Source organism: Cyrtonyx montezumae, unplaced genomic scaffold, assembly GCF_038088225.1.
Source record: "Cyrtonyx montezumae isolate F1298 unplaced genomic scaffold, pur_monq_1.0 scaffold_9, whole genome shotgun sequence".
Taxonomy (NCBI): Eukaryota; Metazoa; Chordata; class Aves; order Galliformes; family Odontophoridae; genus Cyrtonyx; species Cyrtonyx montezumae.
In genome coordinates, this window is record NW_027072100.1 from 10,364,927 (window position 1) to 10,392,916 (window position 27,990).

The window sequence follows — 27,990 nt, forward strand, 5'->3', positions numbered from 1 at the left end:
GCCCTGTGCCTGCATCCCCCAGCCCGGCTGCAGCACCAGGGGACGGGGCTGCCCGGTGGCTGTGGGGGTGTTGCCGATGAGAGCCGGGGTCCCACGGAGTGCCGGCGCCCGTCCGTCGGCTGTGAGCAGGGAGAGGAAGCAGGAGAGAGCAGCCCCATCCCCGGCCTGCTGGCGAGGAGGGGCAGGAAGCTGGAATAAATCCCAGGAAGGGCCGCCTGGCTCCAGCTGGTCTGGGCTGCAGCGGATGGAGCCGGGAACGGGAAAGGAGAAGGCGGGAGGGGAACGCACGGGGGCTTTTCTCAGGCCTCAGCCCTTCTCCAGCTGTGTAACGGGTGCCAGTGGCCACAAGGCAAGGTTTGGGGCTCCACAGTGCCCCGCTCTGCCAGGAGCCCCATTCAGGGTGGAGCGGGTGGCTGAGGAGCCCCATAGGTGTAGGGTTGGCTAAGCTGGAGGCAGTGCAGAGTCCCAGACCGACTTCTGGGGTGTGTATTCACAGCTGGGGGTCTCCATTCACTTGGAGGACACCCAGCCTGAATCCCACCGTCCTCAGTTCTGTGCACCCGTGCAGGTCGGTGCTGCTCAGCCACGTGTCTGCATCCCAAACCATGCTGCTGGGACACGGTGTCCTTCCTGAGCCCATCACGCTGCCGCTCCTTGGGCTGGGGGCTGCAAAGCCCACCCTAAACCCCACCTCCCAACACGCAGCCGAGCCGCAGAGCCCTGCACAGGGCTGGCTGCTGCCGTGGGGCTGCGGCAGCGTCCCCACCGTCCCCGCAGTGCGCGGTGCAGCTGTGCCCTGTGTGGTCCCTCCGGTGCTGCGGTGGGGGCACGGCCGGGGGCTTTGATGTGCTCTGCTGCTGGGCAACCCCGGCTCGGCGCAAAGCAGCCGCTCTCCCGGCCAGGCTGCGCCCCGCCAGCGCCATATGGCCGAGGCCGCTGTTACCGAACCGTGTGCCCCTTTCCCAGAATTGAGATGGAAATGAAGCCATCCGTCTTGCCCGCAGACTCCGGCACCCAGCACCCGACTGCGGCCGAGGCAGCGGCACGGGGCTGGCACCCCCAGCGCCCCGAAGTGCCGAGGGGGTCCCCCTGAGCCACCTTGCGGGGGTGAGGCGGCCGTGGGACACCCATCGCTGTCCCCGGGGTGGCCGATGCTCGGGGCCGGCTCATCCCGGCCGTGGTGTATTGTTGGCGGTGCAGCTGGCGGGCGCCCGGCTCTGCTGAAAGGCATTCCTGTGCACAATGTCCTCGGCCTCCCCGCCGCGGCCAGGCCAGCACCGCCAGATGGGGGCTAATTAGCGGCTTTGAGAGCCGTGGTGGGAACCGGGCAGCACCAGGCCCTCCGCGGGGCCCTGAATGGAGGGGGCGACCCCAGCGCCGTGCCCACCCTGGGAACCGCACTGGGACACAGGGACAGTGACAGAGGGCTGGAGGTGCTCACAAAGGCAGAGAGGGGTGGGGGAGTGGTGGGGGGGGGGGGGGGCAGAGGGATGGAAGGACTGGGGGATGCGGCTCCCCCGGCCAGGCTGGCAGGGCAGAGCCGGAGGTGATGGGGTTAAAGCCTCTCCGTGTGCGGAGCTCTCCGGGATTGTCCCCTCTTTGCAGAGGAGGAGGATGAAGGGAGGCCTTCGGCTCACTGCATGCCAGAGGAGGCTGCTGCGGCTCTGCACAGAGCCAGGGATGGGCACGGGGGGGTCTGACCCCCAACAAACCCCGGACAGTACGGCCCCTTGCAGCCACAGCGGTCTCCGCGCACCGACCCCAGACGCTGTGTTCCTGCTGCGTGCGCGTGTATCTGTGCATCTACAAGATTTTGTGCGTGTGAACCTCGTGCACGTGTGTGCACACACCTACGTCCCCACGTGTCCGCGCTGCCCGCCGTGCCCGGAGGGGCCACAGCTGTGCCGGAGGGGGTTGGGTCCCCACGTTGTATCCCCCCACACCCGCTCAGTGCTGCCCGGCCCCCACCCGCTGCCCCCGCGGAGCCGTGGCCGCACCTCCGTGCAGGTGCGGGCTAAGGTAGCGATCATTAACGCTAATTAACGCTTAGATCGGAAGCCCTTTAGGGCAGGGACTGGGTTTCTGTTTCGTCTTCAGACCGCACGAAGGCTGCCGCCGCCCAACCGGCCCCAGGTGCCGCTCACCGGCGCTCCGAGCTGGGTGTCGCCGCGTCTCCACGGGGGTGGCCGTGTCCCCGTATCTCCACGGGGGTGGCCGTGCTCCCGGTTCCCGGGGAGGGCTGCAGGTGCCCCCCCGCCCCTCTCCGCCCCCGTCGCCATGGGCACCGCCCGCGCGGCGCCGCGCTGACAGCGCGCGGAGTTTTATGAATGGGTGACGTCACGGCCCTGGCGTCTAACGGTCTGGGGAGGCGGGAGGAAGGGGGTGGGGACACGGGGCCCCGGGGGCTGCAGCGAACGCGTGGGGTCGGCAGGGCTGGAGAGGGAGGAGGGAGAGCGAGGCTGAGGGAAGCGCGGGGCTGAACGTGCTGGGATGCGGAGAGTGCGCCGGGCTGAGGGGAACCGGGGGTGAGGGGATCCCGAGGGGTGCGGAGAGGCGCAGCGCAGGGGTTGCCCACGTTAAGGACCTGCGGCGGGTCGGGTCGGGTCGGGTCGGGTCGGGTCGGGTCGGGTCGGGTCGGGCGGTGCGTGCTTGTAGCCCGCACCTCGAGAGCGCCCGCATCCCCTGGTGTCCCTTCCCCCCCATACTCCACCCTCCAGACTGCGGTCCCTTTAAGGCGCTGCTCTTTGGGGCTCATGAATGGGGCCGGCTCGGCTGGCCCCGCCCCCCCCTCTTCGCTATTGGCCGCCGCTCGCCACGAGGCCCCGCCCCCCTTCGGCGGCGCTCTATAATTGGCGCGGCGCGGCGCGGGGCTCTCCTGGCCGCCCGCAGGGTCCCACCGCCGTCGCCGCTTCTCCCGCTCGCTATGAAGGTCGCTGCCGCCGCTCCTTCGCCGCTGCCCGCCGGTCCCGGTGGGGCACTGAAGGCCGTGCGGCCCGGAGAAGCCGCCCGCTGCGGGCCGGGCCCGGGAGCGGTCGTCGCTGAACAAGCGGCCGCCGCGCTGCTGTATGACATGAAGGGCTGCTACTCGCGGCTCCGGGCGCTGGTGCCCACGCTGCCGCGGCACCGGAGGGTCTCCAAAGTGGAGCTCCTGCAGCATGTGATCGACTACATCTGGGACCTGCAGCTGGCGCTGCAGCCCGGCCCTCCTCGGCCCCCCGCTGCCGCCGAACCTCCCGAGGTGAGTGCGGACCCTCCGCGCCCTTCCCGGCCCCGGGATCCGTTCTCATCCCCGGTACCGCCGCTCCCGGTCTCCCTACGACCGCTCCCTCCGCTCTGTGTCCCGTTCCCACTGACGGTCTGCTTCTTCTCCTCCGTCCCGCAGGCTCCGTGCATGGCCGCTGCCGACCGCATACTGTGCCGCTGAGAGAGACCTCCACGGACCCGGACGGGGACCCCCCCGGGCACGGATGGGACCCGCGGCTGTGGGCTGTGCTGAGCTGCACGGAATGGACGCCCCCGCGGGGCCGACGGCCGCGGCTCGTAACCTTCTCAGATTGCTGAGAGCATTCCTTGTATTGTATATTACAATGATGCTGGAGAATATTGTTCTACAATAGCTGGAGTTTTGTTATTAAACAAGCCCTGATTACCAGGCACGCTTCTTCGTCACGGCTGGGGGGGGGGGGGGGGGAGGGGCACAGCATCGAATCACTTGGAGCACATCTGCACTGGTGTGGGCTGTGTGGGAGCACTGGGGTGGGGGCTGTGGTGGTGGTGCGGGGGTGCTGGGATGGGCTGGGGGAGTGGGAACCCTGGAATGGAGCAGGGAGCATATGGGTACACCTGGATTCTGGGTCCGGAGCTGTCTGTGGGTTTTTCCTGTGCTCGCTGGGGGCTTTGCTGGCTCCTTGTTTCCCCCCCCCGGGCACTCACGGCTTCCTGGTGGGGGGGTTTGGGGGGTGGGGTGCTGGCTGGGGCTTTCTGTGATGCACTGCTGGGATTGTAGGTGTCACATCCCTGTCCCAGCACCGTGTTTGTGAAGCTGGTGGCTCTGCCCTGAGACCAGCTCCAGCTGCTCTGGGTTCTGGTGTGGTTTGAGCCTGAGATCGGGCTGGAGCTGGAGGGGAAAGAGGCTCCGGTTTGATTCCTGTCGTGGGAAACAGCGGCAAGGCCTGGAGCTGCCCTCTGCAGGTGGGTGCCAGGCGCAGGGCTCCGTGCTCACCTGGGTCCCACTCCTCAGGATGGGGCTTAGCTGCAGCTGGACCACTGTTGGGCAACCCCTGAGCCTGACCTCACCCCGCATCCCGCAGGGATGCCCATGGCTCTCCCGTGACTCAAATACGGTCACCTGTGAGTCACTGCAGCAGCTGGGCAGGGGACACCATGTGGGACAGCCCCCGTGTACTGCCAGGAGCTGCAGCAGCTGTCATGCCTGGCATGCTGTGCTGCTGCCTGTGCAGCTGCTGCTCACCCCGGGATCGTGGTCAGGACGTGAGCAACATTCCTGGAGGAGGAAATTGCATCGGACACAGTTGTGTAACCTCGGGGCTATGGTGGCACTGCAGAGGTTTGGGTGCTCACGCTGGGCACGGTGCATCCCGGAGCAGCCTGCAGGGCTGGGGGACAATCTGGGCTCCGGGGGCTCCAGCTGCTTCCCCCGGGCTGACTCCAGGCACTCCAGCCCACGGCGCAGTGGTGTGTCCCTGAGGAGGGGATGGCTGTGGGTCCTGCTCTGGCTGGAATGGGATGGGAGCACGGGACCCACGTGGCTCCTGCAGTCCCATCCCCGTGCATGGGCAGTAGTGTTGTTACACAGTGCCACGTTCACAGCTGCGTGCACACTTCCAGCACAACCAGTCCTTCCCAGCAGAGCAGGGGACACAGAGAACTGGGACGTGGCCCAACCGAGCCCACCCTGTCCTGGTGTCAGCAGAGAGGGATGTAAGGTCCCCCTGCTCCCTGGGACTGCACCCACCCATTGTCCCTTGCCCCCCTCCATCACCTCCCCCGTTCCCTTCCAGCTCTCCGCTCCCACAGCTCTGGGTCCCTCTCCCGGTGTCCGCCCGCACTGCACGGCCAAACCCGCGGCGGCTGCCCATTGCTGGGGGGATTTGGCCGTGGTCTCCTCGTATGTCACCGTGGGGAGCAGAGCTCTGCGTGTCACCGTGTCCCACTGCCCCCAAACCTCTGCTTCCTCCCCGCTCGGTGCCATTGCCACGTGGCATCCTTCTGGCTCGAGGCATGGGGACATGGTGTGGCAGGGACACAGGGCGGGTGCAGCTGGGGAGAGACAGAGGGCAGGGATGAGGCCAGCAGGGCTGGGCTGAGTGCTGCCACGTGCCACTGTGCCAGATGCATCCACGCCAGCATCTGCGGGAAAGCCCCGGGGAGGGCCTGGCCCCTGTGGGCACCCAGCAGGTCCTGGGTGCTGTGGTGGGGGCCTGACTCATCCCGGAAGGGATTAGGGACACAGGAACATGGGTAATGTTCTGGTCCAACCAGCCCGTCCACCCCAGCGTGGACACTGGCGTCACAGGTCCCTGGTGCCCGCTGCCACTCACATGGAAGGGGGACTCACCATGGGACCCGCTGCCACTGTCGGCCACGGTGAGGCTGGGTATGGGGTATCTGGGATCGGGGGGGAGGATGGCACTGATGGTGGTGCTGGGATGGTGCTGGTGACTGGGGTGGCTTTGGGGACACAGCTACAGGAGCCCAGAGGAAGTGGGCAGAGGATTTAAGGTGCACTGCATGGGGCTGTGGTCTGTTCAGAGAGGGGTAGCCAGGGGTCTATGTCCCCTACAGTGTTGGGATAGGACTCTGGACCCAAGGAGGGTGCACTGCAGCTGGGCTGTGGGTTTGTGTCCATGATCATGGCTGCCCCAGGCCAGCAGCACTGCCCCCCATGCAGCCCCTTGCCCCATCCCTGCTGGGGGTTTCCTCGGACAGGGGTGGGCCGTTTCCCGCCTGTAGTGGGTTCAGAGCTCAGCTCCTTGCTGCCCGCCGGGGCTTTCAGAGGGACCACAGAGTTCTGCTCTCACTCTGACTGTCCCCGCCTTCCCGTCACCATGTGCCTGGGGCTGCTGGCCGTGTCCTGGGGCTCCCTGACCCCGTGTGACCCAGAACCCTCCCCAGGGTGAGAATGGCTGCACGAAGGCTGAACCCATCCCCAGGCACAGCCCCTCCGCATCCCTCTGCCCTGCACTGTCCCATCCTCCCACTCCTCACTTGTCCCTGGGCCGGGCACTGTGGCACCGCTGTGTTCCCACACATCCCCATGCACTGTCCCCTCCTGCTGGGACACGAGGGCAGGGCTGTGGTGGTGTCCCCATCCCACAGCCGGCAGTGACGCCACGTGGGACCCTCTCCTTCCCACACTCCCCAGGACAGGGGCAAATGGGGAACGGCGGGGGAACCGGCTTCCCCTCTGACTCACGTGTTGGGCAAGGCCGGGATTTTGGTGGCGGGAGCACCACGGTGGCCCCGATGTGTGCACGGGTGCTGATGTCAGTCGCTGTGCCCCGATATAAGGCTGCAGCTGGTGAGCGTGCTGGGGGCTCCACGGCAGCCAGGTGTCCTCAGCCATGTGCTCTGCTCCAGCCCCGGGGTCCTGCAGATGTCCCCGTGCCAATGGGGGTCTCCCAGCCCGTGCCCACCTGCTGAGCAGTGCAGCCCTGCGGATGTGGCTGTGCCTCCTGCTCCTGCTGGCTGCCTGCGTGCCCACCACTGCCTTCAGCCCCGGCATTAAGGGCCGGGTGACGCGGAGTGCCCTGGAGTACGGTAGGTGTCTGCCTCTGCTCGGGTTGTGCTGGTGGGGGGCACCCCAGGAACCGTGTCCAGGTCCTGAGGATGGGTGTTGGAGGGACTTTGGGTGCCACTGTGCCCCCCCTGAACCCCCTGCTCTGCTCCAGGCCGGCGCTTTGGGCTGGAGCTGCTCCGTTCGCTGCTGCAGAAGGAGCACAGTGTGAACCTACAGGGCTCCTACCGGGCCCCGCTCCTGGGGAGACTCAACTACACCGTGCCTCAGTAAGAGCTGCCACTGTGCGCTCATCTCTTTCACCATCCCTGCCCCCATGTCCGTGTCCTTCCCTGTCCCTATCTCAGTTCCCACCTCCACGTTCATCCCTGTCCCTATCCTTTTCCCCTTCCCCTGGCACCGCTGTGCGCAGGATCCACATCCACGAGCTGCAGATGAATGACTCCACCGCGGACTTCGCCGAGGATGTGGTCGTGCAGCTGACAGTGCATCGTGCCCAGATCCAGCTCAGTGCCACCTGGAGAGCACAGCTGGGTGCATGGTGAGCCCTCACTGGGCCGGGGTGTGGGGACAGGGCCACCTCTGTCCCCGTGCTCAGCCGTGCTGTCCCCAGGCAGGACAGCGGTTCGGTGCAGCTGCACATCGGGGACCTGGCGGTGGCCGTGCTGCTGGGGCTGGGTGCTGATGAGCACGGCCGTCCCTCCATGTGGGCTGCTGGCTGTGATGCCCACGGCACCGACCTGCACCTGGAGTTCCACCAGGGCCAGAGGTGACTGTAACCCCATTGCTCCCGCTGTGGCTCAGGGGTGGGATGGGGAGGTGAGCTGAGCGCCTGCTCTGTGCCCTGCAGCTGGCTGTACAACCTCCTGGTGCCGCTGCTCCAGAGAACCCTGCGGCAGCAGCTCAACAAGCAGGTGAGTTTGGCTGCTGGCATCGGTGCTTCCCAGCGAAGAGCTCGGGGACCCCCACCCTGAGCCTCCCTGATGCCCCATTCTGCTTCCAGCTCTGTGTCGAGATCCAGAAGGGCATCAGCAGGCTGCAGGACAGCCTGAAGAACGTGCGAGGTGGGGATGTGGGGCAGTGGGGCTGGGGGTGGGTGGGCCACCAGGGTCTGGCTCATCCCCAGACTGTCCCCACTGCCCTGCAGTGTCTGCTCAGCTCGACCCCTTCGCTGCCATTGATCTCTCCTTGCTGGGACAGCCAGCGATCACAAAACAGCACGGGGACGTCGACCTCAAGGTAGAGCTGTCACACAGGGAACTGGGCTGAGCCTCGTGTCCATCCATCCATCCGTCCATCTGTCTGTCCATACAGGGAGAATTCTTTGGGGTTCGTGGGCAGTGGCGGAGCCCTTTCTCAGCAAAGCCTGTGGGGCTGCCCGAGCTGCACGAGCCCATGCTGCTGGTGGCCGTCACCGAGTTCGTCGCCAACACGGCAGCCTTTGTGTACTTCACGGCCGGGGCCCTGCACAGGAACATCACTGCTGAGATGGTATGGATGGGGGCAGAGCTGCTGCCCCATGGGGTCCTGGCCGTGGTGCCCCTGTGCCCCCAGCACCCCAACCTCTGCTGCCTTCCAGCTCCCACGGCGCTTCCCCCTGAAGCTGAAGACAGAGAGCATGGGGAACTTTGCCCCGCAGGTGGGCACAGGGTGGGGATGAGGAGGGTAGCAGGTGGCTGTGGGGTGGCATGTGGGAGAGATGGGACACCTGGAATGGGATGCAGGCGGGACGAGACATAGGATGGGGTGTGGGAGGGATGGGATTCAGGATGAGATGCAGCTGGGACAGGACACAGCTGTGTTGTGATGCAGGAAGATGAGACACAGGATGGGATGCAGCTGGGATGTGGGCAGGGTGGGATGCATTGTCATTCCCCGGCTGTGGCACTGCCGGAGCTGCCGGGTGCTGGCAGTGCCATCGCAGCTCGGTGCCAGCCCAGCCCTTGCTCTTCCAGCTGCAGCAGCACTTCCCCAACCGCCCCGTGGAGCTGCACCTCTGGGCCCGCCAGCAGCCCCTGCTCTCCTGCCGCCCCAGCGCTCTGCACGGGGCCCTCTTTGGCTCTGCTGAGGCCTTTGTGGTGCTGCCCAATGCCACCCGAGTCCCTGCTTTCCTGCTGAACATTGTGAGTGCCCAGCTGCCACAGCACTGGGGCTGGGGTCTGGTCCTGATGGCTGAGCTGGGGGGGATGTGTGTGCTGGGGCTGTGCTGGCTGACACAAGGTGATGCTGGGGCCGTGCTGGGTGATGCTGGCACTGCTCTGGTCTCTCTGACCTATCCTCTTGCTGCAGGATGCCAATGTGACAGGAAAGCCAACCATTGCTGGGAACAGGCTGGGGGGCACGGTGGGACTGAAGAGGTGGGTCCCTATCCCTGTGCTGTGTCCAGGCTCCCTGAGATGTCCCCACACTCTACCTGTGGCCATTTCATGTGCTCAGACCCCATCTTTCCCTGTCTCTCACCTGTGCCCACTGCCCTGGTGCTCAAATTCTATCCCAGTCCTCAGCCCTTCCCTGCCCTACAGAGGGGACAGCCCTGTCCCTGTGCCTGGTGCTGACCCCACTCTCTCCCCTCAGCCTCAGCGTGGTGCAGGTGAGGTCACGAGTGGGCCCACTGCAGGTGAGTGGTGGTGATGGGGCCACAATGGGATAGTGGGGTGGGGAGGTGACAGCACCTTGCATGGGGCCTGAGAGCAAGGTCTCATCTGGGTTCACGGGTATCCTGCAGGTGGAGAAGCTGGAGAACATGCTGAAGTTTGGGCTGTGGCTGTTTGGGGTGCCTTGGGCCAACAGTAAGTGCTATGTCATCCCCCCCCCTGAGCCCCCACTGTCCCCATGCCACTCCACTCACAGCTCTGCTGTCCCTGCAGAGCAGCTCCGTCCCGGTGTCCCACTGCCCACCCCCCATGGCATCACCCTGCTGCACCCCCGCCTGTCACTGCACGAGGTGGGTGCCACCCCTGTCCCCTCCCCCCTGTCCCTATGCCACCATGCCTTTCTCTTACCCCACTCTCCACGCAGGGCTTCATGCTCATCACCACGGACCTGCACTACGAGCCCTGAGCCCGGCATCTGCGTGGGAAGATGCCGTCCCCATGTGCTGTGTTGTGTCCCCATCCACGTCCCTGTCCCCATCCCACCCGCATCTGGTGCCCTCGCAGCCCCGGCTGAGCGGTGGGGTCCCACACCCCTCCTCGGCTGCGATTAAAGCTGGTGGTGTGGCTCAGCCTGGCTGCGTGCGCCTTGTCCCCACGAGGTCCCACTGCTGCCAGCCCCGCGCTGGGACATCAGCGCCGTATCACCGCGTGGGGCTCCGTGGGGACGGCCGCATCCACGCGCGGGGTGTGCGTGGGTCTTCGTGCCCCCCCGGGTCCCAGCGGGATGGGGAGGTCCCGGGGAGGTCCCGCAGCCCTCTCGTGTCGTGCAGCTCTCGGTTCGCCCACGCGAGGGAGCTCGTGCCCGCGGCTCGGGGAGCAGGGAGCGCTCAGCCCCGGGCTTGCAGCCGTCCACCCGCAGCGCCGTGCCCGGGGGTTCTGCAGATCCAAGGGAAGGGATACGGGGTGGGGAGGGGGTCCCCAGGGCCGGGCCCCGCGTCACTGTGCCCTGCTGAGCCCCCATCCCAGCGCCCGGCCGGGAGCGCGGCTGGCAGCACGCTGTCCCCTTTGTCCCCGCAGCGCGGGCACAGCACGAGGACGGGCCCAGGAGCCCGAACCCAGCGAGGAGAAGAGGAGGGGATGGGCGGCATCGTGCCCCGACCCCACGCGTGCTCCGTCCCTGCCCGGCACCCCCGGGCACAGCCGTGACCCCCACCCCACTGGGGACAGATCCTTCTGCCTCAGCTCGTGCTCCGTTCCCCCCCCGCAGTGCAGCACTCTCAATAAACACAGCACCGGCTCCAACGACAGAGTTTATTTGTGGGATCACCTCCACCTGCAAACCGAAGCGTTGGGCGCCCGCCCCGCAGGGCCGGGGACCGGGGCCGGGAGGACACCCCACTCACACCCCACTCTCTCGAGTGCTCCATCAGCAGAGGAGCCCGGCCCCCAGCCCTCCGCAGAGCATGGCACCACACATAAATACAGACATACAGATAACAAAAATAGCATTAGAGTATTCACAAATGAATAAAAACTACTCGGATATGTACAGCAGAGCGCGGGCGCTATGTACACAGCCCAGCCGGGGCCCTGCCGGGCTCCCAGGGATGAGGAGTTGCTTCCTTGGAAGCAGTGTGGTCACTTCTAGCACTTCACGCACCCGTCACAGCCACACCACAGCACAGGGACCCCTCTGCCTGCACTACGGGGACCAGCAGCGGCTGGGGGAGCGTGGCCGCCAGCCCTCAGCTCAGCCCTGGGGTTGGTTTTTACATTACATTGGTCCCATAGGCTCCAGCCTACCCCAGCCCTTCCTGTGCTGTGGTCCTGGGGATGCAGAAAAGCCTCATCCTGTGCTAGCTGCTGCCCGTGTGCTCCTGATCCCCTGGCTGTCTCACCCATTCCCTGCTCCTGCACTTGCTGGGATGCTGTGGCCCCACAGGAGGGCCCCTTCTTCCCCTCCCCTGCCCTGGCTGCGTGTCTGTGGGCAGGGGAAGTGCTCCTTAACTCCCCTGCCTCTGTCCCGGCCCCAATCCAACAGCAAAGCAGGGTCCTGGTGTGGGGTGCATGGGGAGGGACGCACACGGAGGGCATGCAGTGCCACACAGCAACTCTGAGCGGAGGGAGAGGGGTGAGGAAGAGGGAGTAAGAGGAGGAGGCACAGCTCTGGGCCTGGTGTAGGTGTAGGGGAAAGGGGCTCTGGGGTTGCCGGGCAAGACTGGAGCTACTCACCATCAGCCTCATCCCGCTGCTCTCTGCCTCGCTGCAGTGCCAGGAGAGCAGGGGACAGATAGGGGACATGGCAAGGATGGCAAAGCTCAGTCCTGTCCCCGTGGTGGCCAGGCTGCTGCAGCGGTGCAGGGCTGGCAGCGGGAGCCCTGCTGGAGGCTGGAGCCCAGATCCTTGCTCTGTCTGGGGAACTTTATATTAGTGACACATCTACACACACGCACGCACTCACACATGCAAAAATAAGTCTGTTTATTCTTTTCAAAGTGATCTAAAGGATCCTGCAAGGGCTGGGACGCCTTCTAGCCAGCACTCCTCCCACCTGCTGGGATCTGTCCCGGCACCGGGAGCTGTTGGCTGAAGTGCTGCGTCGGTCTCAGCGCCTTTAAAACACAACGGGGAATGAGAGGGGCTACAAGGACAGGAGCTGGGCGGCGCAGGGTGTGCGCCCCGCGGTGCTCGGGAGCTGTGGATGCGGCGGTCACTTGCGGCTCAGCAGGGATCCCAGCAGAAGCACTCCGGCCACCGTGGCCCCGGTCAGGAGCCATTTGTTGAAGGTCTCCTGGCCCTTCCTCAGCTCGGCAGCAGCGTTATTCCCATAGAGGTCCACAAAGCGCTCCTGCGGGCAGAGGAGAGCGGTGAGCAGGGGGAAGGAGCGGGGCTGCAGTGCCAGCAGGGAGCAGCTGGAGCCATGGCGAGCAGCCTTCCCTCAGTCCCAGACCTCGCAGGGCTCCCTCAGCTCTGCTCCCCGCTCCTCAGGCTTTGGGCTCTCCAACACAAAGCTGGGAAGGGCCGAGCCATCCCGGGAGTCAGTGGTTGGTTGGAAGGGGCCTTAAAGCTCGTGCAGTTGTCCCTCCCCAGCTCATCCTCCAACAATGGGGCACCCGCAGCTCTCTGGGCAGCAGTGCCAGGGCCTCACTGCCCTAGTGGTGGGAGGAGCAAAAGGGCTGCCAGGCTCCCATGGGCAGGAAAGAGGCGGTGGGGACAGAGCGGATGGCGGACGCCGTGTGCTTCCTTGCTCTGAGTTATGCACGCAGGGCGAGGGGAGAAGCACAGGACTGGCTGTGAGAGAAGTCGATGCCAGGAAAGATTTGCAAGGAGAATACCACAAGGCTCTAAAATTAGCATCAAAGCGTGATCACTGCAGGAGAAAAACTGAACCAGTGTCAGGCTGCACTCTGCTGCTGAGGTGTGAGGAGCAGCAGCATGGCTGCAGCCCATGGTCCCAGTGCAAGCACTGCTGTGTTCAGGGACACACGATTCCTCTGCTCCCCTGTCCTGGCTGGATCACTTCACAGCACCCTCTGCATTTTGCATTTGGATTCTGCAAAAGTCGCTGCTGCAAAGCTGGACAAGAAGCCCTGCCTTCCCCCAGGCTGTGGGAGTGTGGCCAAGCACCAGCCCAGGAATGCAGCTGCTCCAGCCCAGCCCAGCCAAGCCGGCCTCTCCAGCCCTGCATCCCCAGCCACAGCCAGAACTGGGCAGATGTCACCGCGCAGCAAAGTGCCACTGCCCCTCACCACTGCCCCTGCAAAGCCAAGAGGAATTCCCAGAACCTGGATAAACCCTTGCAAGAGCAAGGATGAGCACACGGCCCTGTGGTCAGCAACAAGGCAGGCTGCAGGATGCAGGGAGCTTCACTGCTCCCGTTTATCAGAGCTGAGCAGGAGCCCTAGGGCTGCAGGAAGCCAGTGCTGTGCATCTCTGGCCTTGGGACCTCCTGCAGCTCAGCCTCAGCCACGGGCTGGCGGTGTCATGACTTAAGCCATCTTCCCAGCAAGGTCACTGCTCCCTGATAAGTGAATGCTGTTCCAGTAAGCAGCTGCTCTGGAAAAGCAGAGATAAGCCTGGCTGGTGCTGCGCTAGTGTCACGCCTCACCACGGTGCTCCAGGGCTAGGACAGCATTCCTGTCTGGTCCTTCACCTTGCCACACACGTGTGCGTTGCACAGCACGGTGTTGCACAGCAAGCTGTTGCACATCAAGGTGCTGCACTGTGTGGCACGCAGCTTGTCTTGCTTCCCCTGTGTGGCCACATAGCTCTTCCACCCAGCAGCCCACAGCCACTGGTTCATGCAGGTGCTGCCCAGAGGACAGCTGCTCCCAGCTCTGCTCAACAGTCTCAGGAGGAAGGCCATGAAAACAAACAGTGATGTGCTGCAGGAGATGGATGGGAGCATAAACCCACCGAGGGGATATTTTTAATTACAGCATAGGAAATCCTTCTGCTGATAGGTGGTGACTGAGCCCAGTGCCAAGTACATGCCTGTCCCTGCTCCTCAGGGTCCTCCCGGGGCATGGAAAGAGATGTCCCCAGTGTCCCCAGCAAGGCCTCAGAGGTGCCAGGGGCCACGCAGACGGCAGCAGCTCTGAGCCAGAGCTGCCTACAAAGGTGAGAGGAAAAGAGACACAGGGAGAGGGTGCCCACGGCAGAGAGGGACAGGACAGCGTCCCATCCCTCTGGGCTACTTTTTCTTTGGTACGTGCCCCGTAGCTTGGGGAAAGGCATTTCCAAGAAGCATGTTTTGGAGTTTTGGAGTGCCTGTTTCTAAGAAATGGAAGTGTTTGCTGAAGAAGAGATAAATGCATATGGTGAACTATCGGGTGTTACAGGAGGAGGAGAGCAGGATAGGAGCAGAGCACGGCAAGGGGGGGGAACTGGATGGGACCCCTCTCCTTCCCCTGGGAACACTGCAGCACAGGGCAAGGGGCCTGGGGACTCATCCCACCATGGAGCACAACTGGGATACCAGATGTGTGTCCTGGGAACAGTGATCCCGGAGCAGGGGCAGTGGGAAAACAGGTAGAAGCCACATCTCTCCCAGCCTGGGGGTGGGTTGAAGGTTAGGGAAAGGCATCTTGCTAGGTTCCCACCCCGCCCCACACCTCCTCCACTCTGTACCTGAAGTCCAGCACTCTGAGTACCAATTCTGACCATTCTGGCCTCGTGTTTGGACTTTGAGGCTTGTCCAGACACGTCCAGATAATTGTGGCCTCCCTCAGTCACCTTTATCTGAGAGGAAATATTTGGAATTCCTGAGTTGCTCAGAAGGACTATGGTAGCAACAGCACGTTGGTGTCTCAATCTTGGGCCTCCTGTGCCCCAGGACAGGCTGTTCCACCACCCCAACACCCGTCACATCCCTGTCCCCGCCCCACACACGCCAGAGGGGGGATGCTCTGGCCCAGGCAGTGAGGAAACAGCATGAGGTTTTACCTCGGTGAGGCAATCCCGTTTTGAAGCTCTGAGGAAGGACACCCTGTTTTCTTGCTGCAGCCCACGCTGGGGGCTTCCTGCTGCATGCATCCCAGTGCCACCCCACACAGAGGCTCTGCTGGGCCAGCAGCAGGAGAGCTCACAGGACTTCAGATGCAGCGACTCAAACTGTCACCCATCCACCTCACAGTGCTGCCCCCAAGAAGGATGCAGCAGCTCTTCAAACACGGACCAGCATGCTGCAGCAAAAGGAAAACATGAACGGGTCCAACTCCAAGTGCTCTGTGTCCTGGGTCTGACAGCACGTTAAGGAGGCTCGAGGTTGAGCTGAAATAGCATTCAGGACTGGCCTGAAAATGGGGAAGAGCCTGAGTTTCAGACTCCTGCAGCTCTGCACGCCAGGCCAGCTGCCTTCATTCAGCAGCACGGGATGAACAGCAGGGACGACAGTCACTGGATCCCATTCATGGTGAGCGAAACAGACCAGGTTCCTCTTTCAAGATAAGCTGCAGCACTTTGGGAAAGAGGATTCAGTAACACTGAGCTGTGAAGGGAGGTGAAGGCAGCAGATGCCAGCAATTAATCCCCATCTGCTCCCCTGCAAGGAGGGGAGGGGGCAGCTGCACCTCGGGTACCCCGGGCTTCCTTTTGTGGCAGGCACGGAGGTGCTGGGAAGCGGCAGTGATGAGCCAGGCCCAGGAGCCTGCTCACAGCAAGCCAGGGGCACGTGGTGCAGCTTTGACATGAGGACGCTGGCAGCAGACAGAGGGCTTCCCCACGCCCTGAACACCCGGGCTATGGGGTCCCACTGCCACCAGAGCCGAGCTTTGTGTGTGAGGAGGAGAGCAGAGCCCGGCTGCCAGCACCAGCTGCATGTCACAGCTCCCACCTGCGCTCCGTCCCGTAAGCGTGCACCTACTGAGGCAGACCCACGCCACCAGCTCAGTGCACACAAAAGGCTTTCCCAGCCCAGAACCTTATTGTGCTTCATGAAAAATGAGCTGGCTCTCTGAAACCTCCTGCGGGATAAGCCCACACTGTTCCCAGACAGATTGAAAGCGGTGCAGCGGGGTTAAGTGCTCTGCTTGGGGTTGAGTATGAGCCAGCAGCATGACCCACAGCATCTGACTCCCAATCTACACATCCTCATCACGAGGCAATGTTTCACTTGAAAACAAGGCTCTCTGTTTCTGTTGTACCTTAGCTGTAAGGACAGCTGTGTTACTGCTAAGAGGTTACGGCCAGGAGCGGAGTCATCTGGGCGAACAGACACTCGTTAATGAGATGCTGGGAACGGTTTTGTGCTGAGAAAGGAGACAGGCACACAGGAAGAAAAGGCAGCAGCTCAGTGCAGAGCAGAACAAAGCCCCGTGACGGCAGCAACCTGTTCCCAGAGCCCCTTTGGGCTGCCAGCTCACCGCATGGGACTGGCATGTACAAACCTGTAGGTGAAGCACGGGGGACGGGGGGGGGGGAGGGGGGGTGGAAGGCTGCTGAGATCGTTCAGAAAAACGGAAAACATGAGTATTCCCAAAGGCTGCCGCTAGGATCCTGTAAACACAGCTCAGCGGGTCCCTGCGCAGCCCTGAATGTGCCACAGCCATCTGGAGGTCCCCAGTGCCCCGTTGTCCAAGGAGGCGCAACCTCAGGCTCCCGCACGCACGGGTGGCCCTGACCCGTCCCCATCTCCAGCCCAGGCCGCAGAGGAGGGCAGCAATGCCGGGTCTCCCACCCGCACAGACCCGCCTGAACACGGCGGTTGGAGCACAGCCCGAGCCTCGGCCTGGACACGATGGTGTCAAGGCGATCTGCCATCAGGAGCCGCTCCGGGTTGGGGTACCCAACCGTCGGGTTGGGGACCGGACCCGGCTCGGGGAAGGGCCGCGGGGACGGGCACACCGGCACGGCGCAGCTGCACGCCCCGGGGACGCGGCTCTGTTATGCAGATGTCGACCTCCATGGAAGCAGCTGCCCGTCCATCTCCATGACAATGGCCGGGAATGCCACCCGCCCGCTCGGGGTGCGGAGGGGAGAGGAGCTCAGCCCCACACCGAACCGGGCCGGGAGCTCAGCCCTGCCCCGACCGAACGCCGGGGTTGGAGCCAGCTCTTCCCCAAGCAGAAACAAACCCTCACTAGCACATTCCAGCCCTAATCCTTGCCGCGGCAGCCTCCTGTCAAACTGGTTTCATCACCAGCTCCAGGGAACCTGCAATAACCCCACACCATTCAGCACAATTTTAGCGTTTTCCAAACACATGAAAGGGGCTCGGAGACAGCTGTGACCCCCTTCCCTGCCCCAGAGACGGCTGCGCGCTGCAGGAGATGCAGAGGAGGGAACCGTGCTCTCCCGTTTCAGAAATCTGCTGAAACATTAATGTGTATTAAAGCAGGAGACGGTGCGAGTGACTAATCTACTTGCATCCATCTTTCATCAGTGCTTCTCCCACAGCTCACCGGGCTCACAGCTCCCAGGGGTGCCCGAGCCCAGGCCAGCAGCGAGCCCGGGGTACCACGAGCCCTCGGCACAAAGGCACAGCCGTGAGCACATGGACTGAGCCGGATCCACTCAAGAGATTAGCACCTGCTGGGAATGGGATTGTTTTCCGAAGAGCATTAAGTGGAATAGTCCAAGGAAAGACGGTCTCTCTGATGCTTCTCCCCAGCAGACAGATGGTGTCTGAGCCCCGCCAGGCAGAGCAGCCTGCCCGCCTTTTGTGCGAGGGGCACGCTCCGGGGGCAGGGATGCTCCTGCTTTAATTTCCCGGCGATTCGTGGGAGAGAGTCCTGCAGTGCCCGGGGAACAAAGCTCTGCTCTCACCTTGTCACCGCTTCTCCCAAACATCACGGGCACTCCTGCCCTCGTGTCAGCACACAGAAACCCGTGCCAAGGCGACGACGCTTTGTGCTCACGTGTGCCCAGGTGCAGAGCCACGCTCCCCTCACCCTGGGTTGTTGTGTGATCCTTGCAGCTCTCCCCAGCAACTAACCTCACCACAAGCCCTGCTCCCAGCCAGGGCCCCTTCTGAGAGGTGCTGGCTGCAGGTTTGCTCCCCACGGTGCCGGCTTCCTGGCTGTGCTGCCTCGTGTCACCTGCCCCCAGCATCCCAGTGGCACACCAGCCTTCCCTCTGCAGCCCGAGCACCTCACGAGGCTGCAGCATTCTCTACATGGCACTTGAATGAAAAAGGGGAAAGGGTGGAGGGGCAGGAAGAGGAGGAAGATGTGCTCATTCTGTTTTCGCTTCCTGTTAGTCCACATGAAATCTCAAACGATTCCGGCCATGGAGTCACTCACAGCAAAATCCTCACTGAGTCGAGGGGAGGAAGCAGAGGACGGAGCTGATGCAGCAAATGTACGAGGACAGTGTAGCAGGAGAAGGGGACTTTATGTTCTGCTCTGGGCTCCTCCATATGTGCTGTTGCATGAAATAATCACTGGCTGGTGCACTGGAAGCTTCTAAATGAGGTCAGTTGCTCTAATAAAAGACATTAGCTCTCTGACAAGCGTAATACGCTCCTGAGCCACAGTGTTCCAGGATGGAAGCACTTACAGCACCGCTGTGGTTGTCCATCTGCAGGTAGCAACCCCTCATTTTCTCAGTACATAAACCTTATGTCACCCGGAACTGCCTGGGGCCACACACACACCCCCTGCCTGCAAGTCCCAGCCCAGGCCAGGAGCTCCAAGCACAGCAGTGCCACGTCCTGCCACCCACCACTCCTCTTGCACAATGCTCACGAGGCCCCTGACCTTCTGCAGCCTAAGTCATAACAAAAGCATAGCGCTGTGCAGATGGGACCAACAGCTGCCCCGCTCTGCCTGAGCACAGCATTAGCTGCTCACAAACACAGCCAGTTACACGATAGCCTCTTGGCTTTCCAAAGAGCCCTCCATCCTGCAGCAGGGAGGAAAGCTCCATCCTCCTTTGAGCAGCAGCCACCTCTGCTTGGGCACACATCCAGCTGTGGGACAGGTCCCGGTGCAGGCAACGTGTACTGTGTCACTGGGTGGCCCTGAAGGACTGCTCAACAGCTCTTGTCTCTCTTCTGCTGCAAGCTCCTGCTCTGAGCCCTGCATGCTGCCAGGCAGCCGCATTTTTGGAGCGTTTGATGGTAGCTGTGAGAGCCCCAGGCTGGCAGCAGCTCCAGCAGTGAGAAGCCAGCGGGGCAGCCCTGCTCCCATCCCAGCTCAGGCAGCCCTGTGCCCGCAGGTGAGCCTGGCCCCTCTGCCCTTGGCCCCTCACCCCAAGGGTGACCGCCCTGAGCTGATGCCAGCAGCCAGCTGCTAATTGGATCTACTTAAATCAAGAGCTATGTCTGCAGACACAGCTGAAATGCAAGCTTGAGCAGGAAGGAGGATAATGCGATAAATTCAAGCAGCTCTCCCCAGGGGAATCACAGACCCCTGAACGTTCCCCTTGCTCGAACACGGCTCGCTGCCCTTCCTTGGGCACGACGTGTTAACGGCTATCAAGACAGCAGCCAGCACAACCACTGCTGCCACGCTGGTAGCAGATCCCACCCCCCAATCCCCCACCTTCCACTGGCAGAGGGGGCAGAGCAGGACAGCGCAGCGCTCACGCAGTCCCGCAGGAGCCGCTCTGGTTAATGCTCTGAATCGCGGCCGCCCCTCCCTCCCTCGCTACCCCGGAGGCAGACAGCCGTGCTGAGTGCACTGGGTTTCCCATTAAAGAGATCCTGAGAGACAGCACTGGGCTGGTACACGTGCGCACGTGTCCGAGGGAAGGCACGGGAGGAGGAGGGATGCTGGCTGCATGGAGCTGCAGCAGGCGTTCCTGCCTGGTGGAGGTCCTACCCCAGCACATCTCAGCCCTTGGATGGGTGGGGGGGGGAGGGTGTTTTGTTTGTTTATTTATTTATTTCCCAATTTCCGTTACCTAAATTAAACGCGGAGATAAAATAAGTAAAACGCCTAAAAAATAAAAGAAAAACGAAAAGAAACGAAACAAAACAAAAAGCCAACAACCCTAAAAAGGAACGTTTTGACAGCACAACTAGGTCACAGCTCCCTGGCGTGCGAGCCGCAGCTCAGCCCCCCGGGTTCACAACTGACATCTCTCTTCAAACACCGCCTCCCGAAACCCACACCTGCTCCCCGGTAACCCCAGCTGGGGCCATCTGCTAACGGCTCAGCCCCTGCCAGCCCCCACGACCTCGCTCCGCGCTGCTGAGCGTGGTATGTCCCACCTGGAGGTGGCCCCAAGCCCCAGCCGAGCCCCCCCACACAGCCACCAGCAAAGCCCCTGCAGGGGAAGCTCTCGCAGGCCACCGGAGTGCTTCCTCTAATTAAAGCTTCGGTGTCCCCAGGATATCCTGAAACACAACTTCAGAGCTTCTTGCAGCAGCAATCACCTCTCTGCATGCTCTGGAGATAGGGAGGAGGGATTGGCTTTCCCTGTCCAAGGGCAGAGCAGTCAGCCAAGGAGTGCCCTGGCATGAAGGAACACTGCTTCACTTTCATGCCTCTTATCATCCTTCATCTTTAGTCATTCGGAACAATAGTGGTTGAGGGCAACATCCCCCTCAGAAGGGCAGGAATGTGGCTGCTTTCCTGCCACACAGTCAGCAGCGGCCTTGCAGTGAGTGTACTTTCACCCTGAATCATCCGGAAGGAAAGGCAGCACCTTTAAGACTCCCCTTCTGGGATCACCAGAGGGGAAGGGCAGCCTCTCCCATCCCTTTTCCCACTGCTGTGCCAGGAAACACCATCAATCCCCTTGGCTCTCAGTTCAGCAGCTCAGCTGCACTTCTACATCTGATACCCATCCTCTGGGACCGCTCAGGCTTCACACTTAGTGGGTAATAGCTGCTGGAGGAATACTCCTTGTACTGTCAGGAAGGTGCTATGCCTGCAGCAGGTAGGTACAAATCAAAGGACAGAAGCTTGAGCAGAAGTCTCAGAGCATGGCACCACGCACACCTGGCGCAGGCTGTACGAGCTATCGGCGCTGCTGGAGGTGGACAACACACACAGGAACACCACGATGCTACCAGCTGAGCACTCTGGACACATCCAGAATGCTGCAGCCTCCACAAGGGATGAGCACACTGCTCCTTCCTGACCCTCCTGCTGGGATGTGGTGCCCCACAGCAGCTACAAGGGGCTGTGCTCAGGGAGGGACCCCGCTCCCTTCTACACAAGGGCAGGGTGATCAGGATGGCCAGCGTTATCCAGAGCAGCTGTGAACACAGAGCAGTGAGAGACAGTTTGTTAATAATTTCACAGGTGCTTTTTAAAAGCCACGGCTCTTTGGATTAAAGCATCTCAGAGAGCTTTCCCAGTGTGAGTTCCCACAGGCTCCCCTGGGAGGGGAGGAAACGCTATCCCCTTGTGCTGCAGTGCTCGGGGTTAAGCGGCTGCCCTGAGTCACAGCCAGCGCCAGCCCCACAGATCGCAGCTCTGCCTTGCAGGCGCCTGCAGTAATCACACATCTAAGGAACGTAATCAAACTGCACCACACGCCCAGGGGCAGAAAGAAAACAGGCCCGAGGCCACAGAGAAGGAGAGTAAAAGGGGTGAAAAGCAGAGCTCTGGAAGCACGTCTTTGCATCTTTCACGGTCTAGCGGCAGGAATGCTGCTGTGGCCGGGCAGGAAGCAGCAGTGGAAGTCATTCCAATGGCATTTCCTGGAGAGCACTGCAGAAAAGCCTCCCAGTTCCCAACCAGCTACAGGAGCTGCCAGTGCTGCAGAGCCCAGAGCTCCAGCTATAGCCATCTGGGGTGTGCTGCTGTCCTGGTACTGGTGAGTGACAGCAGGGGCTTGGCTGGGGACACCGCTTCTTCACACCAAGCAGGTGATGGCAGTGGGACCACTGTCACAGCTGCGAGGGGTCCAGAGCATAGAACAATCACTGAAGGGAAAGTACAGAGTATCCTTGGCTATTGCCTGGTCACATCCTGCAGCCAGCTTTGCCAACACATAAAGCTGAGCTGAGAGCTCAAACAAGATCAACAGTGCCTGAGCACCCCAAAACCTTGTGTACTAACAGAGGCATTCATTCAGGCAGCAGCAAAACGGCACCCAGGACTCCTCTCCCAGAGGTGGCTGCATTCCCCTCAGAGCACCGTGTGGAGCTGGGACTCTGCACACGCTGTGCATACCTCATGCTGCTCCCCTGCATATCTCAGGGCACATCAACAGCAGAACGGGGCAGCCAGGATCACTGGGTGCAGGAACCAAATGTGTGCATTTACCTGGGCAAGCAGCACAAGGCCAAAAAGCATTTCTGAAGAGCTGAATGGGAGTCTAGCTCTCAACCTGAAACCATTCAGAAGGTTGGAGCAAGAGCCCACGATGAAATCCCAGCTGCAATCTCTTATGACACGCTCTGAGTCATTTCCTACCATTCAAGAAAAAAAAAAAAAAAACCTGAGAAAACAGAAAATGAGTTCACTACACTGACATCTCCTGAGGGTTTTCCCCAAAGAGAACCACAGCTTCCAGTCCACTGCAGAGCAGGGCAATCTGTCTGCAGCAGCACATGGAGCCCTGATGGCCACAGTGCACTGACAGCATGGGACTCACAGGGAACAGTCCACTGCACTCCAGAACAGCCTGGACTGCCAGGATTCAGAAGTTACAGACTGACAAACAGAGACTGCATGCTTTCAGTCCTGGCCTCCACCACATACTCTGCCCTTGCCTCTCTGTCCACAGACCTATCCCTGGCCCCCCAAGACACTGGATGTAGGCCCGAGTCTATACATTTAACCTTGAAGAAAAGACAGTCACCTAACACTGTCACTGCTAAGTTCCCTCCCTCTAACACATTAGGCATGGCCAATGCACCTCTGCACGTCAGGCACTTTTTCATTCAATTTGTGTTTCCTCCTCCTGTGTTTGACCTCTCACCAGATTTCTCCACACCCCATTGATGCCTCTGATCACCACTGGTCTCACTGTTTAAAGTTCACAGCCAGGGGATTCAGTCCTGGTTAAAGCACCTACTTCCAGAACACATCCTGGTTGATTTTGTTGGGTCACAGAGGAAGCAGCACTCTTCAGCCCAGGGCTGGCTATTAAAATAACCCTAAAGATCTTCTTGCATGTTTGTGGAGAGAAGGAGAAGCCAAGGCAGGGACAGTAAACATGACAAAATATACCCACGTTGATATTACACAGCAAGATTTACTATTACTACCCCCTCAAAAAATGGTTTCTCTGGAAAGCTGTTATAGTCCAGCACTCAGCAGCCTGAGCAGCCCTCTCTGAAGGCAAACTCGCCCATGCCCCACCGCCATCCTCTGCTCTCCTTTGTTCAGCTGGTCCACCACCCTGGGACTCACTCACTGCACCTATTAGGAAAGCTGGGAGCAGACCTACATCGAGCTGGGCAGCACGAGAGAGGCTGCTCTGCCCCAAGCAGTTTGCTCCCTGTAGCATGAGTCATGCCAGGGCCCATGGAGCATCCCACACCACAGGCACTCAGGAGCCCCCATGGCCCCCAGTGCCACTACACAGCATCTTATGAAGAAAGGGAGCTGGGGGTGCTCAGCCTGGAGAAGGCCCCAGGGAGATCTCACTGCTTCTTTCCAGTACTTGAGGGGAGCTTATAAGCCTGCTTTTTGAAGTCTGCTGAGTTGGATCCCCCTGCTACGGCCCCCACGCAGCACCCAGCTCTGTTTCACATGCAGCAGCAAGGTCGGGAACCCCACTCAAGGTTGGGAGGAGAGAGCAAGGCTGCTCCCCTGGGAGAGGAGCAGGCTAACAGAGATCTTCAAAGGCAGAGCGGGTGGGTGGGTCAGATAGGGCAGTCCTGGCCCTTCTGTAATCTGTTTGAACAAATATTTGCTACAAACAATGAATTTAGAGACAGACACGCAAAAAATTGAAGAGTCTTAACTGTGATAGTCGATTGGGGGTGGGGAAGAGAGGGAGGAGGTATTTCATTCCCTACAAGCAGAGACCAGTGATTTTCCACCAGTGATTTAATCTAAATCCCCCAGAGAGTTCATTTACAAAAAATCAGATTGCATTATCGCCTAGGTCTCCAGGATACAACCCAATCCGTCACTAACAGCAACAGCCACACTAGCTTGGAAACCTCAATTTGATCACTCAATTCCAAGACTAATCTGTGGCTTTAAAAGCCAAAGGCAGAGGGAGGGGGAAGGAACTCAGCATTTGGCCAGTGTTATCTGCGCGATGAGAGAGCTAATGGGCTAGACAAAGCCAGCCAAAATAGCCAGCAGATCCCAGGTTATTAATCGAAACCAAGCTCCAGAGCAGCCCCACCCAGGCAGTGCCCCAGGGCGGCCACATTCCAGGAATTCCTGTGCACTGGGTGCACTGCTCCCTCCCTGGGTGCACCTACTCCCCGTGGTCCCAGAGCTGCCAGCCCAGCACAAGGGGCTGAGGGACCCCGAGGGGTTCTGAGTGTCCCTGCTGCCAGGAGAGAGTAGAGCTGGCCTCGAGGATCCTGCCCCGCGGCCCTGTGGTGGGCTGCTGGGAGCTTGGGATGAATAAGGCTAAAAGGCCACAGCATGCATGCAAAGGAGGCACTTTCCCACCGTTTAGATGCTAACGATTGATAGCATGAACTCTTTCCAGTGCGTACCAGTAAAGGTTACATCAGCAGGGAATCACTGAGATGCAGAAGTAGAAGCAAAGAGAAAACTCAAACATCTGCAGGCTATATACCTCCCGCTGGCAGTCCCATGCCGTCCTGCACAGACGGACCAAGCATTTCAAGAATGCTTCCTGAAGAAATGCTTATTCATGTTAATACCTAACCACTGAAAGCACTCAGTGTGCTGCTCAGGGCGGCTGGGAATACAGCTCCAAGCCAAGCAAGGAGCAGCTGAAGACACAGCAGCTCCCTGGCACAGAGCTGCTGTGCACCGTGCTGCGAGGGGCTGCTCCCAGCAGCCCACCCACAGAGAGCTGCTTGCGGGATTCACTCCACTGCGATGGCAGCGGCAGACATCGTCCCATCTCCAGAATGAAGAAGTAGCTGTTACCCCACCAGATCACAGGGCCAGGCTGGAACACTGCTGAGCACAGAGAGGAGGAAGCTCCACTCCCTGCTGTTAAATGACACGAGGAACATGCCCAAGAGCAAGGGCTCCCATTTGAAGAACAAGCTTGGATGACATTACATTTCCACAGGCTCTTGGAAAATGGGTCTCTTATGTAACAGCCAGGGAGAAGGAGGAGAAAAAGGGATGCAGTAGGAGGACAAATCAGAACGTTAACTCTTTCTTTCAACACAGTGGACTGACCCTCTTGCAGCAGAACATTAAGAACACAGAGGGAAAGGCCACGTATCGCCTCATTGCCCTGCAAGGTCTAGACCAAGCAATAACACTATCACTGCAGGCAGCTTGTTCTGGTCAGCACCACTGCTGGCCTTGAGCTAGGATGCAGGGAGCCATCCCCACGGGAGAGCAGTTCTTACCCAGCCACCATTCTCCTGGATCCAGGGATCTAGATGGTCGGTCAAGTACGTGGTCATCCAAGACACAATGCGTCCCACCAGTACCCGCATCTCCTTGTCAACGCTCTCCACGCACAAGGCCCCTCCGAAGGAGAAGAAAGCCACGATGCGCCCCCAGTTCACACCATCGTGGAACAGTTCATTCACTACCTGCTCAAAGCTCTGGTACGCTGTGCCAGGGGTGATGTGGAGCTGGGAGGTGAGGTCGCTGAAAGCCCTCCGGTACCTTAGCTCGAACTCATCCCCTGCTTCTCTCAGTGCCTGCCTCACATCAGATGCTCGAACAATTTCGTGAACTTCGAGGCTGCTCCGGTGCACGGTGGCTCCATTCACTACGTGGCCAGCAGGTGGATGCCAGGATGGGCTGCCATTGAGGACGCTGTCCATCTCTGCCTCTGCTGCAGTGTCAGTCCTGTTCTCATCCTCTTCCTCCAGCTCGCTCCAGCAGTGCCCCTTCTGCGAGAGCTTGTAGGAAACAAAGTCAATCACTAACTCCCGGTTACTGCTGGACATTTTCACACCTGAGACGCCCTCAATGAGTCCATGGTCCAGTGCACAAGCAGATGAGCACACTCAGCAGCTCCCGGCTCCACACTCCTTCGCAACCGGCGAACACATCCGACCTTTGCACAGACAGATACAGAGGAAAAGAAAGGCAAGGAAACGGTTAACACGACAGCTTGCTGTGCCGTGCACATCAATAGCTTAACGTTACACTGAGCTCATCACTCAGCTTCACCGGGAACCGAATCCACACGCAGAACCCGGGGGTCACCCCCAGCCCTCCCACAATCCCAGGGCTCACCGGGCGCAGGCAGAGCCGGGGCTCACCGGGCAGAGGCTGAGAGCTGCGGGTGCTGCGGGCGGCCCGGCCCCGCTCCGCTCCGTCAGTCCCGGAGCGCCGCGGAGGCGGAGGCAGCACCGCCTCCACTCGGCCCCTCCCGTTAAAGGGCCCGGCCGCGCCCCCCACCGGCACTGCCCTTATGGGACCGCCGGTCCGCTTCCCGTTCCCATCCCCGGGGGCTCGCCCCGGCCCCGTGCTCCTCGGAACGGCCCCCGGCAAGGGGAAATGGGGGGGAGAAAAGCTCAAAGCGTCCTTTTAAAGCGGCAGGTAAGAGGTGCGGGGGTCTCCTTTGGAGGTTTCTCCCGCAGCTGCAGAGGGAGAAGGGATGCGCAGGGCTGAGTGCAGCACTGAGGTGCCACGGTATGAAAAGCGTGCCTAGGGATAAGGTAGGAACAGAAACAACCCCAGGAAAGGTCTTCTAAAGACTTCCAGCAACTACACGCAGATGAAACCACCGCTGCTGTGAAAATAAAGGGCTTTTGTAACGTTATTTAAACCACCCGAGGTCTCTGCAGTCATTTGAACGTCCTGCTTCCTCTGCACAGCCCTCCTCCCCACGAGGAATTGCAGTCCCTGCATGCACCCCAGCATGCAATAACGCTCCTTGCCAGCCTGCATCCCCCCCTCAGCCCACCCTGGGGTTCCCGAGGAGAGGCCGGAGGGGTTGCTCCTCCCCAGGACCCATAAGAGCAGGCAGGCAGGGCTGCAGAAAGCACACAGTCGCTGTTCTGTACTCACCCACCCCCCGAGAAAAGCAGCAGTGAGAAAGCTCTGGGCTGGGAAATCTCAACTCGCTCCGGCTTCTGTCGGGGAGAGTTGGATTAAAGTAATTTGACGCTGCGAGGAGGCAACTCCCCGGCCCTCCCACGGTGCTCCTACCCCACCCCTCCTGCCCTCCCTCCCTGCTGCTCAGTGCCAAGGCTCCGTGCCCCCCCGGTGCCCCCAGCCCTGCCAGCCCCAGCAGCCTGGGAGGTCCCACGCTTGTGGAGGGCTTCCAGCAGAACCGAATTTAATTAGCGACTCCAAAAGGAAGATAACGAAATGTACGATCTGTGAAGAAAAGCAGGAGCCACTCCTCTGCTTGCAGCAACGACGGGCTAAGCTCTTGGCAATTCATGCGCTGAGCAAACGGCGATACTCTGTAACCTTTCCTTCCTGCCACAGCCTGTCAGTGAGTCAGTGCGGTGCAGGGCTGGGTCACAGGCGAGGGCCGCGGGGCTCTTGTGGGTTCAGAGTCGTGACCCCCCCCCCATCCCAAGGAGCATCGTGCTGCACGGTCTGCACAGCCCCGACGGGCCGGAACAAAAGGGATGCGCAGCCCACGGGATGGAGACCCCGGGGTGGTTGGACAAAGGGCTCCCACCCATCCCGTCCTGTGGGGGAGGGGGCACTGCACGGAGCCCGGCTTCCCCGCAGAAGCGGCTCCGGTACCCACGAGGGATAGCGACGGGCCGGTACCCCGGGCCCACGAAGGCTGCGGAAGGGGCGGCCCGGCCCCCCAATGCCGTCTCGGCCCTTCGCGGCCGCCGTACACGCGCGGAGGGGCGGGGCCGCCCGCACGGGGCCCGCACACGAGGGCTCGCGCCCACGCGGCCCGCCCCTCAATGTCAGCCAATCACCCGCCGGGAGAGAGCTGCGAGGGCGGGGCCAGAGAGCGGCCTCTCCCGTTGGTGGAAACGCGCGTCGCTCACGGCCTGCCCCGCTCCGCCCCTCACCTCTGCGGCCGGTGCGGGGTCCGGGCCCTTACCGCCCCCGCTCCGCGGGCCCAACCGGTAACGACGCAGACGGTGACCGGGAGCCCCGCCGGGCCTCGGCCCGCTCAGCAGTCCCCGGCCTCCTGCCGCATCACCACCGAGCGGGCACCACGCTCCTGGGCCGCGCCGGGGGGTGC

The 27,990-nt window shown here is 61.3% G+C and overlaps 3 protein-coding genes across 6 annotated transcripts; 2 read left to right on the forward strand and 1 right to left on the reverse strand.

Moving 5' to 3' along the window:
• The first annotated feature begins 2,705 nt into the window (after positions 1-2,705).
• On the forward strand, positions 2,706-3,652 carry ID1 (inhibitor of DNA binding 1). The gene is given in 3 exon segments (XM_065754057.1): positions 2,706-2,829; positions 2,832-3,238; positions 3,383-3,652. Coding segments are annotated over 3 exon segments (525 nt in total). The 5' UTR covers positions 2,706-2,753; the 3' UTR covers positions 3,425-3,652.
• A 1,825-nt stretch (positions 3,653-5,477) lies between these two features.
• On the forward strand, positions 5,478-9,903 carry LOC136060055 (bactericidal permeability-increasing protein-like). Its single transcript, XM_065754327.1, has 16 exons — positions 5,478-5,607; positions 6,601-6,780; positions 6,912-7,026; positions 7,170-7,298; positions 7,371-7,526; positions 7,608-7,671; positions 7,761-7,821; positions 7,905-7,996; positions 8,072-8,248; positions 8,337-8,396; positions 8,713-8,880; positions 9,047-9,114; positions 9,332-9,374; positions 9,483-9,546; positions 9,625-9,701; positions 9,776-9,903. The coding sequence occupies exons 1-16, from the start codon at positions 5,478-5,480 to the stop codon at positions 9,815-9,817; spliced, it is 1,626 nt and encodes a 541-aa protein (XP_065610399.1). The 3' UTR covers positions 9,818-9,903.
• Positions 9,904-12,061: 2,158 nt separating this feature from the next.
• BCL2L1 (BCL2 like 1) lies at positions 12,062-27,933 on the reverse strand. Of its 4 annotated transcripts, none has more exons than XM_065754373.1 (3): positions 27,815-27,933; positions 25,217-25,878; positions 12,062-12,199 (listed from the first exon to the last, which is right to left on the reverse strand). In XM_065754373.1, exons 2-3 carry the CDS (start codon positions 25,766-25,768, stop codon positions 12,062-12,064), a joined length of 690 nt encoding a protein of 229 aa, XP_065610445.1. In that variant the 5' UTR covers positions 25,769-25,878; positions 27,815-27,933. The 4 variants fall into 4 exon arrangements, with proteins under 4 accessions (XP_065610445.1, XP_065610444.1, XP_065610446.1 ...); XM_065754372.1 differs by lacking the exon at positions 27,815-27,933 and adding an exon at positions 26,838-26,954; XM_065754374.1 differs by lacking the exon at positions 27,815-27,933 and adding an exon at positions 26,087-26,817.
• Between the last annotated feature and the right edge of the window lie 57 nt (positions 27,934-27,990).

Coding starts and splice junctions, on each gene's coding strand:
- LOC136060055 (XM_065754327.1), top strand. CDS start 5,478: ATGGGTAATGTTCTGGTCCAACCAGCCCGTCCACCCCAGCGTGGACAC. Junction 7,997..8,071: donor ACGGGGACGTCGACCTCAAG/GTAGAGCTGTCA, acceptor CTGTCCATACAG/GGAGAATTCTTTGGGGTTCG. Junction 8,397..8,712: donor TGGGGAACTTTGCCCCGCAG/GTGGGCACAGGG, acceptor TTGCTCTTCCAG/CTGCAGCAGCACTTCCCCAA.
- BCL2L1 (XM_065754373.1), bottom strand. CDS start 25,768: ATGTCCAGCAGTAACCGGGAGTTAGTGATTGACTTTGTTTCCTACAAG. Junction 12,200..25,216: donor TCCAGGAGAATGGTGGCTGG/GTAAGAACTGCT, acceptor CTCTGCCCGCAG/GAGCGCTTTGTGGACCTCTA.